This window comes from Etheostoma spectabile, chromosome 18, assembly GCF_008692095.1.
Source record: "Etheostoma spectabile isolate EspeVRDwgs_2016 chromosome 18, UIUC_Espe_1.0, whole genome shotgun sequence".
NCBI lineage: Eukaryota > Metazoa > Chordata > Actinopteri > Perciformes > Percidae > Etheostoma > Etheostoma spectabile.
Genome location: NC_045750.1, coordinates 11,283,991 through 11,310,662, shown reverse-complemented (window position 1 = coordinate 11,310,662; position 26,672 = coordinate 11,283,991). Strand labels below are relative to the sequence as shown.

Here is a 26,672-nt window from a genome sequence, read left to right as displayed (position 1 = left end):
AATGTCATGCAATACCATACCGCACCAGCTATCCATCTTTTCAATGGCTGGAGAGATAAATGTTCATAAATATTGTGCAAAGACAGCAGGAAAAAAAAAAATGGTTGTCAAAAATTTCCTGTCAAAAACAATCAACCTGTCTCATTTGTACAATATAAAACCAACTTCAGTCATTTGGCAAAGCTTTAAAGATTTTTCATCTCAATTTTATACTAATTATCTACAAAATTATCTACATAAATACGTAACTGAATAACTGTTGAGTGAGTTCCCAAGTGTTTAACAAAAAAAAAAAAAATTACTAATCATAACTATTTCACAATTGCCACAGTCTAACCAGTGTGATTACATCATTCAGAGGGGGCTTGGAGGATTTCCTGTCATGAGAAGTGATGAAGCCATGGGAAAATGTTTTCACAATAAAAGTCCAGTGGCTCCTCTTAGTTTTACTCGGCTGTGTGAGCATTTCAAAACTCCTATCACATCTGAGTTGCTGCAAACTCAAGTCAAATTCATGCAAAAAAATAAGATTTGAAGACATTACTCGTCATGTTTGGACTCTTTACCTTTAAAGGAAATATGTGTCCCAGTATGCAACGTATTTCAGCAAGCATTAAAATAAGCCCTAACTTTGGTATTTTTATGCTGCTCACGTATAGAATAACCTTGAGTAAAACATAAAGAAACACCAGAGAGAGTAATTATGAAAAAAAGCCTATCAGATAACCAGCCTAACAGATATAAATAGTAATGTACGTTAAAGAGCATGGATCTATTTTACGCAAATGTGCAACTAATAGCTTCTATGTCTAATGTATTGTTCTCTCACCTTAGCTGAGGTTTCAAACCAGCCCAAAAAGCCAGTCTCTTTGCAGAAATTGTCCATTATGGCTGTGTTGTTGGAGCTCTCTTTCTTCTGGTCGCACTTATTGGCGAGCAGCACTGAGGGGATGGGGCTGCCATTAGCCAGCTTCACCTTGCTGTCCAGGTCATGCTTCCACTTAGACACCGCCTCAAATGTGGAACCCCTTGTCACATCAAACACCACGAATGCCCCCACAGCCTCTTTGTAGTACACCCGCGTCATGTTCCCAAATCGTTCCTGACCTGGGGAGATAGGAAAATAATATATTGGAATTGCATTTTTTTTACAAAGCAGCTTAAAGCTAGATGAGTAACAGGGTGTGGGGATTGTGAAAGATTTAAAACATGTGGTGATAATTCCCTCAAAAGCAGAACATCGAAACCAAAATACCAAACAGTATCTTAAGGATGAAACCAAATGTCTGGCTCTGATCCTGCTAAATGGCGAAATGTAAGTATTTCATTATAATGTCTTTCTCAGTTTTGCCACAAGTCCATGAGAGCTCAACAATCTTCCTCCTCTAAATGTGGCCAAACATTACGTGGCTAGAGATGTTTCTTATTCGACCTTCTTTTCCTAATTTACCAAATCTGCACAGAGAATGGCACAAGTAATCTGTCATAATAACAAGCCCTTTCTGTGAAGTCATTCTCTGAGTAAATCTGAGATCATATTTTACAAAAGGCAAAGCAAGCAGAATTACCAGCAGGATATTTAGTGCCACTGTCAATCTGAGAGGGTTTCTTAAACACAACTGGACTGTTTAATACCTTTCTTAAATCTACTGATTGTATTCACATTACACCAACTTCTTAACTATAAATGATTTTTTTAGATGCCATTACATCATGAGAACTGATGACAGATAGTTGTAAGGTTCAATTACTATAGTCATAACTAATTTGAATTTCCATTAGAGTTTCCATACTTTAATTCGAACATTTAAAATGAAACCCTTAAAGAGGAAACAGACAATAGGGTGGTTTGAAAAAGATTCCAGGAACAGAGCTCTAACATACAGTTGTGTTCAGAAGAATCGCAGTGTGTTTAAAAAAAGTGAATAATGCTCAAAATCTTTGGAATAGCTTTTAATTCCATAATATCAATGCATTGGGAACACTGCACATTCAATTCCAAATCAGAACATGACCACAATTGATCAAGTTTGTGTTATACCTTTACAGAAAGTGAAGAAAAATGAATAATAGGCTTTTCAAAAAAATAGCAGTATTTGCATTTTTCTTTACAAACTCAAACATTTACTGTATAAATTGAAAAATGTCCCAAGGGTTTGCTTTACTTTGAATCAGTGTACTACTATTTAGTTGCACAACCATTATTTCTGAGAACTGCTTCACATCTGTGTTGCATGGAGTCAACCAACTTCTGGCACCTGTGAACAGGTATTCCAGCCCAGGACGATTGAACTACATTCCAAAATTCCTCTGCATCACTGGGTTTTGCCCCACAAGTGTTCTACGGGACTGAGGTCCGAGGATTGGGCTGGGTAATCCATCACATCAATCTTGTTCATCTGGAACCAAGACTTTGCTCGCTTACTGGTGTGTTTTGGGTCATTGACTTGTTGAAAGACCTATTTATATATTTCAAAAGGTATTTCCTCTTCAGGAAAAGGCAACATGACCTCTTCAAGTATTTTGATGTTTTGAAACTGATCCAGGATCTCTGGTATGCACCACCATGCTTTACTGTCTTCGCTTGAATTCAGTGCCTGGGGGTTGTCGGACAAACGGTCTGCGGCCCGTAGAAAAAAGAACAATTTTGTTTTCATCAGTCCACAGAATGTTGCGCCATTTCTCCTTTGGCCAGGTAATGGGTAGGGATAAGATAGAGAAATGAGATTCAGTCAATGTGTTCTTTGGCAAATTTCAACTATTCAGTAGATGTCTAGTTTTCAGCAATGGGACTATGCGGGGCTCCTGGCTGATAGCTTTGCTTCACATAGCCTTCTTCTGATCGTTCTTCTGATTGATTTTCCTGGAGCTGATCATTGGTTGAGCCTTTGCCATTTTGGCAATTCCATTTTGATCCATTGGAATGGTAGTTGACCGTTTTTTCCCACGTTCTTTTTAATCAAAGTCCCGTGTTCCTCAGAGCAATGTCTGGAACAAGCCAGTTTGCTGATTATTTCAGGGTGAAATGCACTACAACCTTTTGCTTCCTTCCTTCCTTAAATATGGACCATACCTGACATCTGTTTCTTTACAGAATCAATAACCTCACTAATTGAACACAATACTGCTATTGTTTTGAACATGCCCCTTTCAATTACAGATTCAATTACACAGAATGAGCAGCATGCATGTCATGACTGTTGTGTCTGTTGGTTTTCTGGGACTCTACAACACTTACTAGTAAATGTTTTGCCATGTAGAAATATCACTTCTACCAAAGCATATGACTTATGAGGTTAGTAATGTTGGACTGCTATTATTTTGAACACAACTGTACTTTCCAGTCTGCCCGCATAACTTTATCTTTGAGTGTTCACTGAGGCTTCCAGCACAGTGTCTCATGGGGGGGGGGGGGGGGGGGGGGGGGGGGGGGGGGGAGTCTGTGATCAGCAGTTCAACTGGCGAAAGGTATCTCTGTTAACACTTGGCTGACATCACACTTTCAAGCACATCTGATCAAAATATCCCTTGATTTTTGCCTCAGAAAGCTTTATTTGTAATGCACTTTACATTTAAACAAATCTCAAAGTGCTACAGGTAAGATAGCTCATAAAAGCTATGTAAAAAACATCAGTGTAAAATGTCTATAAATTGTGCGACAACATTTTTGTGCAAGGTTAAAACTCATAAGTTCTGCTAAAAAGAAATGTTTTTAGTCCTTTTTTAAAAGTCTCAAAAGTCTGTGGTGCCCTTAGATGGCCAGGGAGGGCATTCCAAGTCCGAGGAGCGGCGGAGTAGAATGCGCGATCACCCATGGTGCCTCCTCTATTTCATCTTTCTATCATTAAACCTTTCTTTGTATTTGTTCAGGAAGGAAGCTTATATCAGGCTTTGGCTATACATACAATACTTGGTTTTGGTTGTTTTATATGATTTGATAATAATAATAAAAAATACACAAGACTTATCCAAACTGTAACCACAACAGATTAGTTGGTCACTAAAAACGGGCATTTTGACAGGGCTGATGCTCACTCTTTTACTGGATGCCGAGACAGTTAGGTGTGTTGACGCTGCCTGCAGCTAGAGGAACTGACAGTTTCGGTTGCCAATGCAAAATAAAAAACATCTTTAGGCAGACATTTGTAGAGAAGCTTTCATAGTTTTGATGCTGGAAGCTCATGGTTTCAATAACATCTATATGTTTCAGACAGTTCACAGATAGAACTCTTTATCCAAATACAACGAGGGCAGTCTTACATTAAAAGTAAGATGAAGGATTATACTGGTTTCACTCTCTTACACGTGAGCATGCGTAAGTTTCCACACAGTTCCTGTTTTTGAGCTTTAGTGTGCCAATATCAGTTTCTATGACCACTCTCCGTCTCACCTTCACACAATGCAGATTTTCCAAGTATAACTAGAAATGTAAGTCATTTTTAGATTTCTGATGTGAACACACACATAGCAGCATTCAAAAACATGTATAACTCAGACTAAGTTGTCTAAATTTGTGACATCAGATTGTGTTTACATTTTTTGCTTCCTTCTTTGCAATGGATCACATATAACTGTAATGCACCTGCTCGCATATATGAATCTCTGCAAAGTTTACAGGGAAAGTTTAATTGTACAGTGTTCTAGACAGTTAAGCTCCACTAGAGCTGAGTTACAAAACAGAAAATAAACCAAGAACAGGATTGAGGAACTGTGAGCACAGTTTCTCCCAGCATACTTTCACTTTACTGTGGGTACTTACCCAACCACGCAAGGTACTGGAGTGGCGTGGCGTGGCGCAGTGTGGGTGTGATCGAGAGAGTGAATACACTGTGGGGCCCACAGCCCTGCGGTAATTGCTCATAATTGAGAGTCTAATTTTAGCTGATATAACCCCAGGTGAATTCACCAGAGACACGACACAGTGGGATAAAGAGCCAATAGACTAAAATAAGGCTTTCATTTCCAGGCCTTGTAGAGCTCATACATCCAGCTGAGTGGAAGCAGAGGCAGAGTACAGAAAGAAATTATGACTTAATGATTTTTCAAGGCACGTGTCTTCTGGTTATTCTATTGAGAGGTCTGACTGAGTCCAACATTTATCTACCACAGAGGCAAAGAATACAGTAAACCATGTTTTTGTCAGCTCAATGAAATTGTGTCAGAGCAGCAAGGACAGTTGAGCGGACACATTATTATGTACTGACTTTCATAACATACTAAAAACTAGGGGTGCACCGATCCAATATTAAGATTGTATATCGGCCCCGATATTGACAAAATAGCTTGATCGGGGATGGGAAAAATTAACGGATACACGGCCGATCCAGTTTACTTTTTTTTTTTTTTTTTCACAGCATATCCTACGTCAATTGTCAAAAAGCACGTGTGTCGCAGGCTGGAACACTTGAGTTAACCGTTAAGCAACATGGAGCGAGCCAAAGAGTATATGTCAGAGATCACACGCTACTGGAGCAACTAGGGGTTAAGTGTCTTGCTCAGGGACGCATTGGTTGATTCATTGCAGTGGGAATCGAACCCGGATCTCAAATATCAAAGGCATGTGTCATATCCAGGGCGCCATCACCACCCTTTTGTGGCGATATTTCACGCTTGCCGCACCAACTAGTGGTGGTAGTACTGCAAATTACAAAACTACCAATTTAATCAAGCACATCCAAAAGCACCATCTATGTTATTTTGTCTTAGTTAGGAAAGTAATGTTTAGTTAGGAAAGTCTGGTGCCTTTAGTCTCTTCCACATGGTGGAAGTGGAAGGTGGAAGGTATACAGTTTATCATTAATTCAACAACGGTATTGGATCTTTATCGGGTATCAACAGATACGCAAAGCCCAGGCATCGTATCGGGACTAAAAAAGTCAGAACGGTGCATCCCTACTAAAACAACTATTTTATATTCTGGAACTGAGAACAAACTGTTCCATAAACACTGAGGAGGCCATGACAGCGTGTCATTGTCTACATCACACACTTCACTTTTATGACACGTTTAGCCCTTATTGCAAGGTCGATGTGCAAGCACAGCCAGTCTTGGGGTGTTAACCTCACTCCTCCTGGGAGAGAACAGGCTGGGTGGAAAAGACTTGTGTGGGGTGATTATATTAACAATACCGATAACATGGCAGTTGCGCACATACACGCACGCTCACACATACACACCCGACTTTTGCATGGTGTAATGAGTTATTTGGGGTATTGATAAGGTGGTTCTGCGCAGAAGTCACTAACATTAAGCAAATCCTATGATGCCTGACCTTTAGAATGTCCTAAGTAAGTCATAAAACACATTCAGCTGCTTTTACTGAACCCAGGCTTTTTGCTGACTAACAACACAATGAGCACATTCTACACTACACTCCTGATGATCTCGACGTGCATCTTGTTGTTGACATCATCATTTCACAATCATTTCCTAAAACATCTGGGCAATGCAGTTTTTATCAATCAATACTCAAATATTAGTAAACAATACATGTGTTGGATACTATTTTCAGGAGTGGATTGGGACCACTAGTTATGTTTAATAGATAACAGCAGCCCAGAAAATGTGGAATTTATTGAAATCAAATTACAGTGCCTATATTCATCAAAATCTAATGAACACGTTGCCTAGTGCAATGTTGTGTATAAATTCCCACAGCCCGTAGGTGGCGTCTTCAAATATATTGTTTTTTGCCAAACATGAGGATACAATGATCAATCTACATTTCAATAAAGGACAAATAAAATCATACTAAAAGCCTTCATGACTGTCATATGCTGCTAACCCAATGAGCAGAAAACACAGGAATGGAATGAGCTGAACAATAGAGTATTTACTCACTGAATGCCACAGAGGAACATGAGACTGCAGAAGAGAACAAAGACATGTGCTGCTGCCTCAAATGCTCAAAATGCCTAGACACTAAAAAGAAATGCGTCTGAATCTGTCTGTAAAGAGAGACTGTGAACTACTGTGGAATTCCAAAGGCTTTCACACCAATGAACACTTCTGCATGACCTCGGTTAGGTGATTCCAGATATGAACACGTGAAATCTTTAGAAATCTGCAGCTACAGAGCTACTTGATTAAAAAGATACAGTTTAGATAATGCCACTGTATCATGTCTGTTTGTGTGGGAGAAACAGAAATAAAAGTCTCATCATTATCCATAGCCCTAGCAACCCCAGTTTCCTCTACAGTTGTACATATTGCTATCCTGTGGGTGGGTTACCATAGAAACTGTCCAAGCCAGACACGGCAGTAGCAACAGCAGCAGTCTCCGTCTGTTGTTAGGAGGCAACTGGCTGTGAAACTTCCCCCTATGCCCTCCCAACAACTAAAATAACAAAGACGACACAGGGTCCAGTCATTAAGGTAGTCTTCAGCACAAGCTTTAAAGGAGAAACTGTGAATAACACATGACTGGCACGTGAGAAGATACTTACAGCTTACTACGGCTTTTAGCACTGAACAGAGTCTGAATTGAGGGAATTCCTCAACCATTAAGTGGTATGACTCGTTTCGACTCATGGGTTGGTGGGGGCTGATCAACATAAAGCCTTTGCACAACGTTGTAGGGATTTAGCTCAAAATACTAATATTTGTTGTAGAATAAGATCATGTGACCCATTTAAACTATTCATCTACCGACAGTCTCAAGGAGAATCAAGAACAGGAAAGGAAAACATTTTTGGTCTTAATCACTATTGGTGCCAAAAACCTACACACATAAACCAAGACTACTACTAACAAGCAGCAATGCACAAAAGACACATTCATTAGCAGATAATGACAGAACTGATGTAAATGATCGATTTACAACCACGATATTGTCAGAGTAAAGTGGAGCGACCAAGAAAATCTATTGCTAAGACTTACTTTAAACATGGGGAAAATTGAAGGAAGAGTAAAATAAGAAGCTTCTTAATGCACTTTGTTGGTGCCAAGCACCTTGTTAAGATTCAAGATTCAAGATTCAAGATATTTATTTGTCATATGCACAGATTTTACACCATGCAATGAAATTCTTAAGTTTGCAACGTTTCCCACAATATAAAAAGTACACAATATACACACAATAAATTTAAAAGATTCAAGTATAAAATTGCATGCAGCAGCAAGACATTAAAAACATTATAAAAAGCATATGCATTGAGCAAATACATTTATTACATTTATTGCTCCTTCGACTGTGGTGCCGTCTGTCACATCGTGTTCTGCAAAAGTCACATTGAGTAATTCATATACAGTTCTGATTTATAATTAAATTTAATTAACTGATGATAAAATCTATTACTAATCAATTACTTTCTGCTCTTTCCCTTATCTCTTAGGTTTGTGACCCTCTTGTTATAAGTTATGGCCTCAGTGTGGAAAGGGTTTTCAGGAGCCGAAACAGGTGAATGTATTCAGTATTTCACACAAAAGCTATTGTCAGACAAAATTCAGAAATAGTTGAAAGTTTGGAATACTGGTGGAAAATGGCGTTTGAGTTAGAAATGGAAGATTTTTTCAGGGGTCAGTGTCAGGGGTCAATGTAAAATGTAAAACTGAAACCACTGTATCCTGTTAATGTGTGACCTCATGCTCCTACAGGAATGTTAGGTCCTACAAGGTGCAGGCTTTTTTACAGTATGCTATGGTGGTAATCTTCCTGTCCAATCCCTAAGACAAATCCAAGAGAGAGTAGCAATTCTGGGTATAGGGGGTGGGACTGCTACAAGCTTCATGCTGACTTCCATAGTGCCCCCATCTTGTAAAAGCCTCTGATTACTATCATTCCTCCCAGACTGTAATCATTAGTAAGGTTGGTAAAAGACAACGTAACTCTGAACTTGATCTCCATGTTGCCAATAAGATAATTCCTCTTCATTTTCTGCACGACAAAAGGGCTTAATGGCTGGTCTTAAGGGCTTGGCAAATATACCTCCAGCTTTTGCTCTTTCACACCCACGTTTCATTACTTATTTTATCCTCAGTGTCCTCCGGCCAGGCCTTGTTGTAGGTGTGAATAATGAGGTTTAGTATCTGTGTCATCTAACCTCAAAACTTCTTTCTGGTTGCAGTTTGTGTGCATGTTCTGTATCAATATGTCTAAGCGTGTTCCCTTTGTCTTAATGGATGATATCAGTCTGTCTAAATGTGTGTGTGTGTGTGTTTTATTTAGCCTCACATATTCTGTGACCGAGTGCTGTCTGGCTGTGACAGGCAGACTGCCTTCCCTGGCACTCAGTCACAGATGCCCCTGCACACTGAGCTTGTACTGCCAGGGCCCAAGTAACAGCAGGGGAATGTAGCCCACACTGCCAATCACCACACACACACACACACACACACACACACACACACACACACACACACACACCACACACACACACACACACACACACACACACACACACACCCTTTCTGTCACAGCTGTAAGCAATGGAGTAAATATAAAAACAGCAGTCTTGTTCTGACCATCTGTCCTGATCTGTCTCAGCATGTGAGGTTTGTTTGATTGAGGGAGAGGATAAACCTGCACAACCATGTCGCCGTTCAAAAGTATGAATAGAACATATCTAGAGGCAGAGGCAATCATTTTTCCTTTCTTTTGTATAAAAACAAGATTCAAAGGATAGGTTCACATTTTCAAGTCTGTCTAAACACAGTACTCACATACCCACATGTATATACAGTATGGGCAGTTTTGTTTTAATCAGACCTTACATACTGGATGTACAGAATGGATATGACCTATAACAGTTGACTGTTTAACATCTAATCAAAATCTTACAGACTACTTGTGCCATAATTACCACTTAAGGCCTAGACTATCTGAACAGCATGTCCCTCCATCCCCATTCTCTGTGCTGCATGTGGTGCTAAATCACTTGCACATGGTGACTTTAAACTGTCTTGAATATTTTGTTTCTAGTCAACAGCTGTAAACAAAATGAGAGCTTGGTAACTATGTTGGCAGGTTAAATAGCCTACAACTTAACTGTATTACAGTAGCAAGAGTTTTAGAGTGACCGGCTGAAACTATTAATTTGACAAAACATTTTGATAATCAATTATTTTTTAAGTAAATCTGCCAAGTTTTCTTTAGTTTCAGTTTCTCAAATGTAAATATTTGCTTGTTTTCTGGGTCTCTTGTGATAAACTGAATACTTTGAGGTTATGGACTCAAGAGTCAGACAAAACAACCACTTTAAATACATTACTTTCAGTTTTGGGATGTCGTGATGACCATTTTTTAAAACAATTTTTTGACATTTAATAGACCTAACAATTAATCAATTACTTTTATGAAAACTGAAATAAAAATGATTCACACACACAGACAAACCTTAAGCCACAATCCTCTCCTCAACTTCCACCTTCTCAGAGAATGATTAACAACTCCTATTGTACCTCTGCACATGTGAGCTTATTGTTTAGCCTGGAACTGGAACAGTCAATACACTTTACGCATGCGCACACACGCACGCACGCACACACACACACACACACACACACACACACACACACACACACACACACACACACACACACACACACACACACACACACACACACACACACACACACACACACACACACACACACACACACACACACACACACACACACGCCATGATCTCATTACACCCAACGTAAAAAATATCCACTGTAAATTTGCATTATGTGTTACAGTATATATGACCGAGCAATTTCACAACCCCTAATGTAAGATTTATTTTTGGCCATGAAGATACTCCAGATCCAACACGAAAAGATACAGATGTAAAGGCTGATGGGACATCCCAGGAACATCTCCCTCCTGCTGATTGAACTGTAGAGAGTCTCTGTCAGATTGGTCAACATACAAGTTAGTCATTATTTTACTGGTTTGTATGCCTCTCGCTTCCTGTCCACCTGTCCTTCCCAGCATGCCATTCTCAGACTTCTCTGTTTGCAGTGTGATATATTTTTGTGCCAGGGAGATGAACAAACACTGAGTTTGAGTAGGACCGTCTGCATGTGTGAACATTTTATTTACACTGCTCTAATTTCTCTCTCTCGGCTTGCTTACTCAAGCTGCTGGAATGCACAAGTTGCTGTGTGTTCCAAGTTTAGAAAGTCTGAGGAAGAAGAATTTACTGAAGTTTCCTCAAATCCTCTCCTAAATACAAGGACAACATGAGACAGGGACATTTGACGAATATTACAGTGACATCGCAACATGAACAACAGCATTAATGATAAGAGCCAGTTAAGTCACTTAGTAAACATGTTTAAATCTGCTTAATCCCTAGAGAAAATATTACAAGAATATTATGGTGAGTTTCATTGAGGTGGGCGGCGCTCAGTCGCTAATAACAACGTGACCTACATTCCACTGATAATTATGCTCTGCTATGATCATAAAGTAGAAACAAACAAAGAGCAGACATGATCAACCGGTCTTTTATATGCAGGAAATTCATACCCTGATTCTTTGAGCTCGTGGCAATTTTACATCATGTTCACACACAGAGTATGGGTATTTCTGGTTGAAATCTGTGTCCATAATTAAATGGTGGCTATAATTCCATCACACACACACACACACACACACACACGTTGAGCTTGACAGTGAAACCATCTGAATTAGTTTTGTAACAGCAATTGTCGCAATATTACAGTGAATGCGCGTGTGCTTACCTGCGATATCCCACAGTTGTAACCTAACCAGAGTTTTGCTGTCCCAGTTGATAACTTTTAGAGCAAAGTCGACCCCGATCGTCGCTCTGTAGTGCTGCGAGAAAAGCTGGTGCACGTAGCGTTTGATGATGCTGGTTTTCCCGACGCCTAATTCCCCGATGACCAGCACTTTGAACAAGTACTCCTTACACTCAAACACCGAGCCCCCGGCCATGCTGAGACTGACACTGACAACTTTTCTCTAAAGTCAGACAGCTTCTGCTTCTTCCACTGGGCTGGTCAGAGGGTTAAGGGCCAGACGCAACAGAAATTACATTTCTCTCCCCCCTTTCTAAGTCTCCTGGTCCTCCTCCTCCGGCTGCCGCTCAGCAACCACCTGATAAGTCATAGGACCCGGAAATGTAAAAAAAAAACAACTAAATGCTCAAGCTTCCCTTTCTTTAACTGTCACTTCCTCGTGCTGCTCTATATGCTGATGTACTGTATGCTGCTGCATGTGCTGCTGGTTCGTCTACAGTTACAGAGTGATGTTTTGTCTCAAGCTCCCAAAACGGTGTCATGTGAAGTGTATTTCCCATCAAGTGACAATCAACCACAGACACAATGGTACTTTTGTTTTGTGTATGTGTGTGTGTGTTGTTACAAAGAAACAATCCATTATGCTAAAATTCTGTAAAATTAGTGTAAAAGGACATTTTAAAGACATTTCATTTACTGTATCTCGAAATGTCTTTAAAAATGTCCTTTTCCAAGGTACAACACAAATACATAAGTGACAACGGAGTGTGTTGTTGAGAAGGAAAGTTCTTTTATGTTTGAGAAGTAAGTAAAAAGTGGTTCCAGGCTGATTATGGTTACTGTCATTACGTGATTGTCACAAATAGGCATTGTTGTAAATTCATATGTACAGCATACTATGCTATTTAGGCTACGAAGCTACAGCTATAACGTCCAGCGTCTTTTCAAGTTGTCATAAGCGATGTCACATGTGTTTTAAGCTACATTTGTTGTCACATGCAGCAAACATGTCCTCACTATCCTGAGCTGCCTGTCCCCAGAACACACTGTAAACCAACGTGGTCTCTGTAGACAGCCCAGGGTCTACTAACAGCAACAAAACAAACTGGGCCCACCGGCACCACGAAGCATACACAAACAGGGATTCCAGCGTTCCAGCCAACAACTGCCAAGAAGAATTTGGGGGGGTGGGGGGTTAATGCGCAAGTACAGAAGGAAGGGGGAGGGATGAGGAGGAGGGAGGGGCAAGCTAGTCTCAACAAGCAGTAACATCACCCAACATTTTGTAGAGCACCTGTAACGCACGAGTGCTACCTGTAAAGTCTATAGTTTGTCAAGTTTAGTGCAACAGCTTTGAGCCAAAGTCCCTCATGGGACCTTAATTCGGGAAAAAAAATATGAACGGGGAGAGGCAAATTATTTTTTGATCCCGTTTGAATTGAGCCAAGGATTACAAATGTGATGTTCGTCAATTTAAAAGATCATTTTTCAATCGAAGAAAGTCTCAGTTAGCCGTAGTTTTGTGTGAAACCGCTCAGTGAGCTGCATCTGTCATCTCACACAATTTACGTCACCTAGCTTGATGCTCAACTTGCTAGCTAGCAACACATGTAACGTTATCTTACCTTATGTGTTTTATCCAGTGAAGTGTTTTCAGCAGATAAGCAAAAGAACAAGCAAGATCAGCTGCTCATTTGAGTAACAATACATCCCCGGTACGATACACATGGTTATGGTCGGGAGGCATAGCACAAAATTCTGGCTGCTGTAGAAAGGCATTTTCTATGGGCCCTTCCCCGCATCCACAGCTATTTATTCTAGCATCTTTTTGGGCCCTCCTCACATGAGGGCCCTGGGTACTCATCCCCCCACCCCACCCCCCCCAGTCCAACGCCCCTGGTTATGGTTACGGTAAACAGATGTTTAAAGTGAATGCTAACTGTGTTACATTTAATATGCTACCTGTTACAGTGTTAGGGGCGTAATGTGTCATACATACACACATACACGGTCTATGTTCACGGTCATACACTCATGACCTTGCTTCATACTTAGTACTGGAAAATGAAATAAGTAAATAGATAGAATTCAGACTGTGGACTGAATATTTCCACTGCAAAAGCCATGTAAAAGAGTTTGTTCATAGACTGTACAAATAGCCACACACACACACACACATACACACACACACACACACACACACACACACACACACACATTCCTTTGTAGTCTAAATCTTGGCACGTTGTAGGATTTTTGCACTCAGACTTAATGACAACCGTTTTTTCTGGCTATAGTAGGCAGTAATCAGTCTTCTTAATATAAATAGCTTTTATTTTACAGCATTGTTCATCTTTCCCAAAACATAAAGGCCTAGTTCACTCTAGATTTGACAGTGTTAAACAGGTGGCTCCTTCTCATATTTTACATTGGTTAAAATCATTTAACAACTTACACTATAATATACTGAAAACATTTGGAAATACAATAGAATTGCACTATGCGCTGTATAGTCTTGTACTTTAAAATAATTTGCATTCTTATAGATAAAGAACTAAGGAACTTAACTTCAAGTAAACTACTTAAGTTTATAATGCAAGATTGAAGCAAAATTGAAACATGTATAATCTCATTACAAGAAGCAATTAATTATTGGTTACTTTTACAACTGAATAGTTTCAAGAGGATACAGTTGACTCAAGTTATCTTAAAGATTACCCAAAAACCAAACACACTGCTCCTTGACAAGTATTTGAGCACAGTTTCAAAATGTATAAATTTTTTTTTTCCGTTGACATTCTAAATATAGAAACATTTATTAGTATTACAAACATACCACCTGTGTGAAAAACAAGAGATGGCTTAACAGTATTACAAACTTTGAGAACTTGTACAAGTACTGTGTTTTCATTACAATGACACAGCCAACTCAGAAAACATGAGAAATATCAACACGGCATTGGAAAGCAAAAGTAGTTCTTTTATCACGTCCCATGCTCATGAAACATCGTCTCAGGGTTACGATCGAGTGGAAGCTGAGTAAACAACATCGCCATCATCTAAAATCACACTAACCTGTATCAGCTGCATTGTTAAAACTGAAAGCAGTGATGTAGGATGATAACAACTTTGATTAGCACATTATATCCATATTATATATCATACAGTGCAAGTCTTCAGCAGTAACTCAGTTTAGGGATAATATTTTTGTGCACACCTCATAACACATAACAGTAATATTCAACCAACTTACTGCACATTTCTTGGTAATTAATCTCTTTGAAATGTTTAAATTGCGAAGAGGTCAGATAAGAAAAAGCTGAGGTGAAATCAATTAATGAAAAAAGGTGAATAGTTTTTTTTTATGCAGCTGCGACTGCTACAGACATGAATAGACCTGTAGATGTGCAGCAGAGAGAAGCAGAGCTAATCAAAACTGGCATGAAAAGCACTTGAGCTACTACTTAGAGCCAGTTTGGACTCTGGATGTATCTTACAGTGCACGATTATATATATACAGGAATGTGTTTGTCTTTTCATTTGTTTCTTGTCGACCGTTTAATTGCACTGCCATCATGAGAACCACAGCTACATCCTTCATTGTTATTCTCAGTGTTGCTTAATTTATCACAATTTGGCATGAGAGCTGACCCGTTTTGGCACTCTTCCCAGTTTAACATGTTACAGAAAGGCTTTGTGTATTCACAGCCCTTCAGACATGTAAGCACTCATGAATGATTCATGGTGTTTTTCTACTTGTAATTTTGATTAACCCCTTACTTACAAAATCAGAGTAATAAACACAAGCAAGCAAATGACAGCAAAGCATAAATGTTAAAAACCTGAAATGATAAGTAAAGAATTGTTGTTGTACAGTAAGTGTGTGTGTGTGTATGTGTGTGAACCTGTATGTGAAACTGCACGTCTGTGTGATGCACAAGTGTGTCAGCGCCTGTTTTGCTCTCACAGTGTTGAGGAGCTGTGTGCGAAGTCTTCGAGGATGTTCGAGGTGTAGACTGAGCTAGGAGGGTTTCCGAGCATCGACTCCATGATGGGGGAGTCGCTGACAGACTCCCCCGAACACACAGAGTCTCTGAAGGGGGAGGGGGGCGACAAAGCTAGGGAATCCTCCAGAGTTGGCTTGTTCTGAGATAAATCCTCGCCTTCCCTGTCCGACCCCTCCCCCTCTTCCTTGGCATCATAAATGTAGCTGTGCAAGAGATCCAGTTCCTCATCCTCAGACCCTTCGTCTTCAAACGTCCCCATTTGTGGGGCCAAAGGAAGCTGAGAGGGGGTCAAGCTCAAAGGCTCGTTGGCAGGGATTGCCTCCCCAGTGGCGTGGTCATTCAGTGCAGGGACATAGGAGCTGTGTGTGTCCACCACAGCCCCCTGCAAGCGCTCTGCGGTGCAGCCCTTCAAGTGAGAGGGCAAATAAGAAGCCGGCTTATTTAAATTAGACTCCAGCCCTTGCATCTGTCCAGAGCAAGTCGGAGTCCAGAGGGGGCGCTGCGAATCGCCCTCGTCGTCCTCCTCCACCAGGTTGTACAGAGGTTTAGCACCACGCGGTTCTTGGGGGTGACGTGGTTCTATGCCAAGGTCGCAGGTGGAGGGCTCACAACTGTGGGGGTCGGGGGTGTTAGTTAGGGGCCGGATGACCGCCGTCTGATTCAAGCCGGCTTCCTGTTTCCTCACATGCACAGACAGTCTGTGCCACACATTCCCCCCCCTCGGAGGGTGTCTTGCACCTGATTCAGACCATGACACAGACTTGCCATTAGAACTATGAACGAGATAAAGACCCAAGTTACTATCACAGGAAACCGGGAGGTGGTTGCAGAAAAACAACATCAACATAGCAGCAACACAACACAACAGAGCAGCAGCATTTCAACATTTCTGATGCATGTTAAAATACTTTTTAACCACATGACTAGACATTAACAGCTTTGCTAAGGGGTTCACGCATGAGCTCTAAGGAGCATTACGTTTATCAACTGTGGCGGTTCACAAACATAGTGAGTCATAATGTGCTGCAGACAGCATTATGATCTTCCAATTACTTCAAACATTGAGCTTATAGAATTAAGAGCCACCCAGCTCATTTCTTCCTGTCTTAACTGTTTGCTTATATAGTTAAAATGGGACACATGCTTTTTGGGAATTTCAGTTGGTGCCTGAACTGGCCTGAAGACAACACAGAGTTTAGTGCATAATGAGCTAGGACTAGTTCTAATGTGATTAGTTGGAGAGGTGCGGAGGGCCGTTCATGCTGAGAAAAGTTAAATGTGAGGTTAATTCAGGATAAACCAAAAGCAGCAGGGTGGCAGATCTCCTTCATAGAGGGCTGCAGAGTCAAAAACATGTTTGCCATTGAGGAGGGAGTGATTCCTTTGATTCATCAGACACTTTAACCAACCAGATAGACTTTATTGTTGAATACAAAAAAAAATCAACAAACTCAAGCTGAGAGCAAAACAATTAATGAATTGATACTTGCTACACCTTTTCCTTAATGTCACTCATCAAAACCAAGCAATATCTTTGATCTAAAATAGAATTAACAGTGCCAAAACGATGCCACCTCTATGTTGTGCAGAAAATGATGGATTTCAGATTTAGGACTTTTGGGCAAATTATGATCATCTGGCTGGGGAGTGTCTAAATGTCTCCCCTGGTTTTATATCTAGTAAAACATGTCTCAGTTGACAGTGCAGCTCTCCAGGAAAGGAGTTGAAGGACCACCATGCCAAAAACATTTGCCAGCCCCGACATTTTGCAGACAGTACGCTGCTCAGTTACGAAGGTTAAAGGGTTAGAAGATTAGAAAGGCTGCATAGCAAGGGTGAGAGACAACACGTAAACATATTGGGATCACTCCCATACTCTTCCCCACTCCTTACTTTAGATACCTGTCCATGTGTCACTGCTGTGGATCTCAAAAAAGTTATATGCAAGTCTTATATCTAGTTCAGATGTGTAACATCTATACTTTTACATTTTATGCATTAGCACGGCCTGTTTGAATCTACAACATCCAATTGTCCCACCCTGAGGCCCACCCACCTTTCTGTTAAATTTAGCTTTATTTCATTGATAACATTTCATGCTCCTCAGGGGGAGGGGGATGTGACATATAAATCAGTATTCACTGCTCACTGTTTCTAAATCAATGTAACAGTTTAGTTTTACATAGATTGGGGTACTGGAAAGGACCAATAACATTAAGCATAAACACTCAAATATTATGATAACAATAATATGAAAAATAAGCAGCTGCAGGTTACTGTTGATGATTCATTTAGAGAAATGCCAAACGACTTTTGTGAGTTTCAACTCACTGTAACATTTGAGTGTTTAGGCATCTTATAGTTTTCTCTCTAACGAAAAACAATCTAGCAAGATGAACAACATAAAAGGTCACTCACTTGGCATTGCCCGACCCAGGCTTCTTCCGGCGGAACATATTGAGGATGCTGCTGTTCTTGCATTGAGGCGACTTTCCATCTCCAACGTGCATTCGCACCACATCGGATGTGGTGAAGGCACTTCGGACATTCCTCTCTGGTTTGGCAATGATAATGTACATCTTAGGTGTGAACATGCACCCTAGTGCCACTGTTACACTCAGGCTGACGGAGAAGGATGTGGTTATGATCTTGTAGTTTGAGCCAAAATAGATTGGCACAAAGGCCAACCAGATGATGCAGGTAGTGTACATTGTGAAGGCAATATATTTAGCCTCATTAAAATTGGCTGGGACGTTCCGCGTCTTGAAGGCATAGTAGGTGCAGCTCATGATTAGCAGGCCATTGTAGCCCAGTGGCGCAACCATGCCTATGTTGCTAGTATTACAGATGAGGTAGACCTCACGGATGCTTGGGTAGGACTTGATGGGCTCAGGAGGCTCCAGAATGATGAGTGTGATCTCCAGGGTTAGCTGCATACTGATCAGCATAAAGGCAATCACCACCTGGGCCCAGGCGCTCATAAAACGGGGCTTCTTGGTGCAGATCTTCTTCTTGCTGCCTGCCAGAATGCGGGCAATACGGTTAGTTTTGGTTACCAGGGCAGAGTAGCACATGGCAGATGAAAGGCCCACCAGGAGGCGCTGCAAGTAGCAGGAGGTGACTGTTGGACGGGCAATTAAGGTGAATGGACAGATGTAGCCCATGAAGATTCCTGCCAAGATGATATAACAGAGTTCTCTGCTCGAGGACTTAACCACAGGTGTATCACGGTACTGGATAAACACAAACGTAACAAAGGAAGTGATCAGGATGCCCACACAGGAGAAAGCCACTGCCACCATGGATTCCACATCTGCCCAATCAAGATACTTCAGAGGCAGGGGCTGGCAGCCTGAAAAGAGGAAATTTGGGGTAATCTTTTGTTGGTATTGTAGTAGTTTTTTTAATGAAAGATACATTAAAATAGGTGATAAGAACCAAGAAGCAGACAGAAGAGAGGTAGCAGAAAGGAGAACAACACAAATGTTGAGACACAAGGGAAGTCAGGTGTGTAGCAGAGATCAGAGTCTATCTAGATGGCCTAAAATTGCTCAGGAACTAATTTGCATGTGTCACAGCTCCAGTTCTGTCAGATTTCTCTCTCATTTTAATTTAATGCCAAATGTGTATGTGCAGACATGTGGTCGGTATGTGTGTCAACTCTGTCATGATGCACTAGTTGCCAGCTAACACCCAGAGGAAGTTTATAGAGCTTAATGGGAGAAAACTGACATCCCTAGACCCAGCTTAACCCTCTACAAATTACATGCTGCTGCTAATAGCATTACAGTCACTGCCGTCACAAGCAAGACTATGCAGAGAGAAACACACTGGTCTACATTGCTAATTCCCAATATCTCAAATCATGAGAAATGTAAATTTTATGATAACTTCTGGCCCCGGGAAACTTGGGTATTTTCCACACAAAATATTACTAATGTGAATATGAAGGCACTTGTCAGACTGAGATATTATTTAAAAGCACTTCTGCAAAAACACGCTGAGACACACTTGAGGGGAAAGTGTCTGAAGCGCACTGCAGTGAACTCTTGCTGGTTTATTTTGACCAACCACCCAGCTTAGTTCACCGAGGCATCAGCCCCACTGCAAGAAAATGGATGAGGGGGGCAAAGATGAATTGCTCATATCTGTATCTCTTCTTACACAATCCTCAATCGCCTTATTCCTATATAAAACCTATTCTGTCATATCTAAGCTGGGAATACCCAGACATAATTCAAAAACAAAGCCCAATATTGTGCTGTACATTGTCTCTGGGCCAATTCACATGGACTTCAAAGAGAAGTCAGCACCAAAATGAAATTATGTTAAAGAAATATTATGACATGGTATTATGACAAAAGAAATCCTGCTTTAAATGAGCAAATGAGTGAGCATATGGACAGTACAACCTAACTATATGATTAGGATACCAACTCTCTCTATTAGTATTCTCCAGATAGGGACGTGTAATGAGAGGAAAGGGAGAATTTCTTCCTCGACAGACTGCTGAGATGTATCCCCGAACCTCTCATGGCACTAATAGGATTTTACACCTGGGAACTGAGAGCTCCTCTCAACTCTATAAATCGCTGTCAAAACAACCGCTGGCTCACAACAAGGCAAAGAGCAGGGAGGAGGGAAGGAGTAGTGTGGAGGTTGAGAAAGTTAAGAGAGCAAGGTCATAGAACTTGGATGATGAAAAGCATCAGCAGAAGGAGGTGTCAGGGTGTGAAGTGTTAACGGGCTTATGGGGGGAGGAGGATTTTTGACAGAGAAAAATAGTTTGAGAAAAAAAGCTTGTGCTGTTTCAATTAGATGGGTGTTATACTTTAGCTCAGAGCAAACACATGAAATAGGAGAAAAAATTAATGAGGGTTGGTCAAGGGAAAGAAAATGTATAGAATATTAATGGACACTGTTCATAATATTAAAAGTAGATTGGCTCAGAGTGTCTGGTTTTGTCTCTCCTACCTTCCAGGTCATCATCGGGCCACCATCCCAGCTCACATGCCTTGCAGGTAAACTCATCCTGGACGATCTCGTTGTCCTTGCATGTGGTGCAGATCCAACAGCAGCTCACCTCGCCCTTCCTGATCACCTGCGCACAGAGAGGCCAGACATCTTAGTAACCAGTCACAACAGTAATCAAACAGTGATAGTAAGCACATCACACCCAAAGCAACCTAAATAAGTAATCAGCATCAAGGGGATTTCAAAGAAGAGGATATGTTGCTGCAGTTTCTTTTTTCCTTGAGCCCCAGACATAAAACAAGGCCAGCTGCTTTTACATTCTGCTCCCTAAGACTCTGTGATATGTAAAGCAGGGTGATAAGTGGGGCAGAAAACAAAGCAGATAGAGGAGGAAGCGTGAGCAGCAGCCTCCCTCAGGACAATTTAGGGTATAGCTAGAGTGTAAACAATTGTCTGAAGATAAAGCAAATTAGGGCATTTCTTCAAACTGGGCTTAACACCAGTTTTTATTATTTAAACTCCCTTTCTCCTCAGCCAGATAGGGTGAAGGGCACAGGAAATGATTTGTTCACCTTGTGCAAACTTTCATTGTCACTTTCATTGTGTGTGACATCATTTAGACTGATAAGACGTCTCATAAGTAATCATGAAAAGCACAAGTTTTTTTTTTTTTATGTTGAGTTAGATTGAGAAAACGTGCCTGTATAAATTATTTCTCTTTTATGAAGCATTGTACACCCTATTTAATTGATGAAGCAGGATGTCAAAATGTAGGACAAAATAACATCCCCAAAGTTTACTTGGCAACTGAGGACGCGTTGGATAATTATCAAAGAGAACAAATGGGAAGTGTCGAGATTCATGGCAAGAATGGGGCATCATGTCTAAGCAGTGACACAGTTATCATTAGAAAAAAAGATTCTTTGAGAGCGCAGGGGAAAAACTATATCTGTCTTAACTGATTGCACCTATTTTTAGCCATGCTAGTGGTGTGGATCTAGAGATGGCTATGTTGGTTGGTTAGTCGGTCTTCCACGTTGGTCACAACAGCAATATCTGAAAAACGTTTTGTCATCCAGTTTTGTACAAATATTCATGTTCCTCTCAGGATTATTTGTAAAAAACTTTGATGATGTTCCACATTTTGTGAAATACATTTTTTCTCTTTATTGCCGAGAGTTAGATGAGAACACTGATACAGCACCATTGATGCCATTACCAGCAGCTAATCGTAATCTTATCGTAAAGACTGGCAACAAGGAAAAACAGCTAGCCTGGCTTGGTCCGAAGGTAACAAAATCCCCCAACTAGCACCTCTAAAGCTAATTTAACACTTCATATCTCATTTGTACATTCCGTAGAATAAACTAAGTTCCAAGAAACAGTCCGGCACAAAATGCAGAATTGCTGTTTTGACACCTGCTGAACATCAACATTTTAGCATTTCATTGTGAGTATGTTAGCATGTTGATGTTAGCATTTAGTACCAAAGCACCATTGTGTATAAATATATACTTTATACTTTATTAGTACAGCCTCAGAGAGTTGCTAGTACTGGTATAGACTCTTAGTTTTGTTATGAGATCTTTTACTCTAAGACAACTGGAGAAGAGCATTCCTAAAGTATACCACTTGTGTCGGCATTGTCGGAATTGATGAAAACCAATGCGCACTTCTGTACTTAAACTGTTTTTAAAACACTGGACACCACTCGCCCTCAACGGTCGTCATCTTTGCGATGGAGCAGAAGCTACAGGACCACCAGGGGTGTCGGACTGGGGGTGGTAAGGGGACTGAGTGCTTAAAAAGGTGCTAGAATGAATAGCTGTAGATGTGGGGAGGGGCCCAATATAAATGGCTTTCTACAGGGCCCAGAAATTTGTGCTACGTCCCTGGGGAACACCAACGTATTTTCAAACTGGTGACAATGGTGGGGGAGGAAGCTGCAGCGGTTGTGATTGAAACAGTGACCACCGAATTCTACAAACTTAATTTATACATGTGTTTTTCAATAAGTACGTCTATAATGTAGTCAAATAATGAGAAAACAAGCCAGTATATCTTTTGGCGGACAACAATAGGTGGCGGTAATGATGTGCCAGTTTGCAAATTACCATTAATAATTATAATTCCATTTCCAAGCAAAGCATGGGCTACGCGTTATGCACGATTTTGAGAAAACACTCAACACGACCATGTTGAAATGTGTGCACTACACAAGTGAGTATATAGTGTACACAGTGTACTACATGTACTTGTACGCACAAGGTATCAGAATTTAGACCTACCACTAATAGTTTGTGAAACTCATTGTGTGTGAGTCGGCCTTGCCAAACTCCTTGTTGCAATGAAAATGAGCTAGTTAAAGTAGAATCGATGTTAAATAAGCTCTGCTGGTATTTACTTCTATACACTGGCACAGTGTTGAATTAACACTTCCAGACAGTTTTGGATCCCAAGAGTCACACAGCAAATTCTTCACTGTTAATGACTATTGCTTTTTTAGACTTCAGGTTTTTCAGACTAAATTAACAATGTTGGAGTTCATTTAACGCTGGAGGAGTTGAACCCTTACTTTGATTTGTCCTTTGGAGCAGGGCTCACTGCAGACTGAGCGGACCATGTCACTGCTGTTCAACCACAGCTTGTTGTCATCGATGTTCAGGATGCCCTCATGCCAGGAGCCCACGTTTATGTAGTCATAGCTACCGTCACCCACACCCTGTAGATTCATGATGTCATACCTGGATGGACAGAGGGAGGGACAGAGGACTTCAATAAACAAGAACAAGTTTAGTAAGTGACAAAGGGGAAAAAAAGACTAGAAGGGGAACGGTGTATAATGGAGGAGAGATGAAGATCACAAACAGAGAAAAACGGAAGAAGGAAAAGAGAGATATAGAGGGAGGGGAGAGGGAGAGAGTGACAGGTAATATAATGATAACGATTCCGCAGCTTAGCACACCTACCAAAGTCACTTAAACAGCTTACAACCCCATTAGTGTAACATCAAGAACTCATGCCAGTGCACACCGTGGCCTCATCTTCATATTAAACCAGGGTGTGCTCCACCTGACCTCTAGTTGACAGAGTAATAACACGCCTGTGTTTTCTGACTGTCAAATGCTGTCTGTTGGACTGAAGAAAGATGAAAGTGCCTGCCAGTGCAAACAATCCACTGAATCGGTTCCAGTCCAAACTAATTACATCCTTCTGTGCTCAAGATTAGTGCACATGCGTGCTTGTACACGCGTGCGAATGAGTAGGAGAGTGTTAGACGTGAGAAATTCACAGATTCTAACCACGATGGTGATGAGAAATGTCTGTTTCCATTTGCCTTTTTTCTATGTTTTTACCACCTCCTCATCCTCTTACCTTCCTGGGGTGTCTCCGTTTTCATCAAAATAGATGTCCTCTCCAGAGACTCCTCTGAAGGAGGTCTTCAGCAGGTAGTCCAGCAGCTTGCTGCCATCGATGGGGTCCATGGCTTCACAGAGCCCTGGCTGCCCTGGACACAACTCCTTGTGCATATCATGGAGGCCATGAGCCATGGCATAGATGGCATTGATGACAAATCCCATTTTACTATCCTGAACATAGTTTTCATGCAGACTTTCATTTCCTGTTAGAGGGAAAAAGAAGATGGTATCAAAATAATGGAAACATTTATACAATTTTCACAATTGAAGAAAACGTTCCTGTTTGTCTGGTGTTTTGTTCTGTATTCAAACTGCAGTTACACTGTAGAACCACTGTGTTTTCCACAATGCATGGTTAAATTACAACCAGACATGGAAAATCTATTGCAAAGCAGAACCTTCTTTTGCAGAAAAATATTCGCATACAAGGAAATCAGAATATGATGCCCACAATCTCAATCAGAAACAGATGTGGAGAACAAGCATTGTCTGGGAAAATCCTAGACTGTGAACGGCAAGTTGTGCTTCATTGTCCGCCCTCTAAAGGCACTCACTGTCGCACAGTCAACTCTTAATGTTTTTGAGGATGTAAATACAAGTAGAAAATGTTAAATTTTTGCATCCTTGTATGAAAATATTTCTTCCAAAGTTAAGACTAAATTTCCCATTTTTTTGCCCCCTAAGACATTTAAAATCCTGATAATTATTGTCTACAACTCTACATCATATACATCAACATGCACATACACATTAGAAGGTGTGATCTATTTCAATACACCAACATCTTTTTCAGGTGTTTCAGTCTTTTGGGTGAACAGTGTGTACTGGGTGAGCCATTCCTTTGTGCAGTTTTCAAAGTGTAAGGCCAATTTCCTTTTATTCCTCATACATTATAAACAAGCCCAGTGCTCCACATCAGAGTTTGACTAATGCAATCCATGCTCTGGCCGAGAGCCTGAGACTGCCAGGAACAAGACATTTCACAATTTTTACGAAATAGCAGTTTTTAGACATTACAGAGAGTCTTGTGTTAAAGAGAGCATTAGTCAAACTCTTCCTGTCTTGGAGGAGTCAAATGCTCACAGAGTGCAGGTGCAATTCGGATAAAATCATTACCATAGTAGTGGCAAGAAAAAATGCACTTACCACCTTGAAGGTCTTTGGAATAAAAAAGGGTATATAAGAGTGTGATACAGTGGAAATAGAAAAGCAACTACGACTGTACTGCTCTGAGATAGCAACAGTCAGTAAAAGCCACTAACTGATTTTAGTTATCAGTTGATTAAAAGCATGCCGAGCAATTAGTTTTTTAATGTCATTTAAATTGCATTGTTGATTTGATTACTTTTTTAGTGGATTTGTTGTAAGTAATTTTGAATTGTTATTTAAATGCCATTAACAAGTGCAGAACACAATTTACCATGATCACCTTTTTGGGAGCAAAGGGAGAGAATATTCGGGGAGGAAAACAGAAAGAAAAAAATACACAGTTTCTGTTATTATTCATGACTTATGCACTCTGGTCAAATGTACCCCTCTACTCTCACTGACAGAAAAATGAAAAAATAGAGTATGATGCTCCTATTTATAAACAAAAAATACACATTTCTCTGTTGTCACCCACCGGAGCAGACTTTCTTGTAGTTTTTGTTCTCCTGTGGGTGGCCCGCGAGGCGGCACTGGAAACGGTACTGCCAGAACTCAGAGAACCAGGGGTTCCTGGTGTTAGTGTCCAGGCGCAGCTTCAGGTAGTAATCATCAAAGGTTTTGACCACCTCTGATTGCAGCTTCATGGTGATTCCTCCCTCTGCTTCCTGCTCATAACCCTCCACAACCTCGTCACGGTCTGCCCACCCATCACTGCAGGAGCAAGAGAAAAAGAAGAAGAGGCTATAACATGAGGATCGCAGGGGCAGGACAGTAAAATATTATAAAAAATATTTTAAGTGAGAATGAAACATTGTCAACATTCAGAATGAGACTCATTGACAGTGATGCTAGTCTGCACCTGTTACTGTCATGAGTCTTTTATATTGAGTTGTAGTAATTATGATTTACACTGCTGATTCAGACTGACATACCCAGAAAACTATTAAATTATGAAAATGGCATCATTGACACTACAGGCAAACTCATTTCAAACAACCTAAACAAAACAGATTCCACTAGATTCTCAATTCTATTGATGATCTTCTGTCTCTTCTTAGGGCGACAGGGCAGTTAAGGGTCAACAAATATGAAACCATCTTTAAACTAAGCTGACTATGTGCTGAATCCTAACTGTTATTTCATCAATGCAGGGGCAAGCTCCCCTCATTGGTGACTGTTATGAAACAATCTGATCACGATTGTTTTGTGGTTCGTATCCTATTATCTACTGGCTTGACCTCTGGGAGTCGGTTGTGAAAGCAGCTACGAGTTCTCGCTGAACAAAACGACACAAAGCAGGGTTCAGTTCACAATGTTCTAAAGGTTAAATGAGACACGCAAGAATATATACATTTAATAACAATTGCTGCATTCGCTTTGATGATATGACAGTAGATAGAAAAGAAAGAGGCTTCATAGAAAAGTTGGATTGGT

General features: G+C 40.6%; 2 protein-coding genes and 1 long non-coding RNA gene across 6 annotated transcripts in view; 1 reads left to right on the top strand and 2 right to left on the bottom strand.

Moving 5' to 3' along the window:
* The window catches only part of rab32a (RAB32a, member RAS oncogene family), a 17,653-nt gene extending 5,603 nt beyond the window's left edge, over window positions 1-12,050 (bottom strand). The window contains exons 1-2 of the mRNA XM_032542326.1: window positions 11,672-12,050; window positions 830-1,107 (exon numbers count right to left, since the gene is read on the bottom strand). Coding sequence (XP_032398217.1) covers window positions 830-1,107; window positions 11,672-11,885 — 492 coding nt within the window. The 5' untranslated portion in view covers window positions 11,886-12,050. The remainder of the gene's footprint in view (window positions 1-829; window positions 1,108-11,671) is intronic.
* Window positions 5,688-26,672, top strand: LOC116705870 (uncharacterized). The gene is made up of 3 exons (XR_004336072.1): window positions 5,688-5,858; window positions 22,460-22,467; window positions 26,658-26,672. It is a non-coding gene; the product is annotated as an uncharacterized LOC116705870 (long non-coding RNA).
* grm1a (glutamate receptor, metabotropic 1a) overlaps window positions 14,006-26,672 on the bottom strand; it is a 31,499-nt gene continuing 18,832 nt past the window's right edge. Inside the window, exons 4-11 of one of the 4 annotated variants that reach the window (XM_032542321.1) lie at window positions 25,714-25,949; window positions 25,510-25,518; window positions 25,236-25,247; window positions 24,046-24,292; window positions 23,246-23,414; window positions 20,671-20,797; window positions 18,115-19,048; window positions 14,006-16,469 (exon numbers count right to left, since the gene is read on the bottom strand). In XM_032542321.1, the coding sequence (XP_032398212.1) occupies window positions 15,653-16,469; window positions 18,115-19,048; window positions 20,671-20,797; window positions 23,246-23,414; window positions 24,046-24,292; window positions 25,236-25,247; window positions 25,510-25,518; window positions 25,714-25,949 (2,551 nt within the window). In that variant the 3' untranslated portion in view covers window positions 14,006-15,652. The remainder of the gene's footprint in view (window positions 16,470-18,114; window positions 19,049-20,670; window positions 20,798-23,245; window positions 23,415-24,045; window positions 24,293-25,235; window positions 25,248-25,509; window positions 25,519-25,713; window positions 25,950-26,672) is intronic. The other 3 variants (XM_032542325.1, XM_032542322.1, XM_032542324.1) reach the window with 3 other exon arrangements.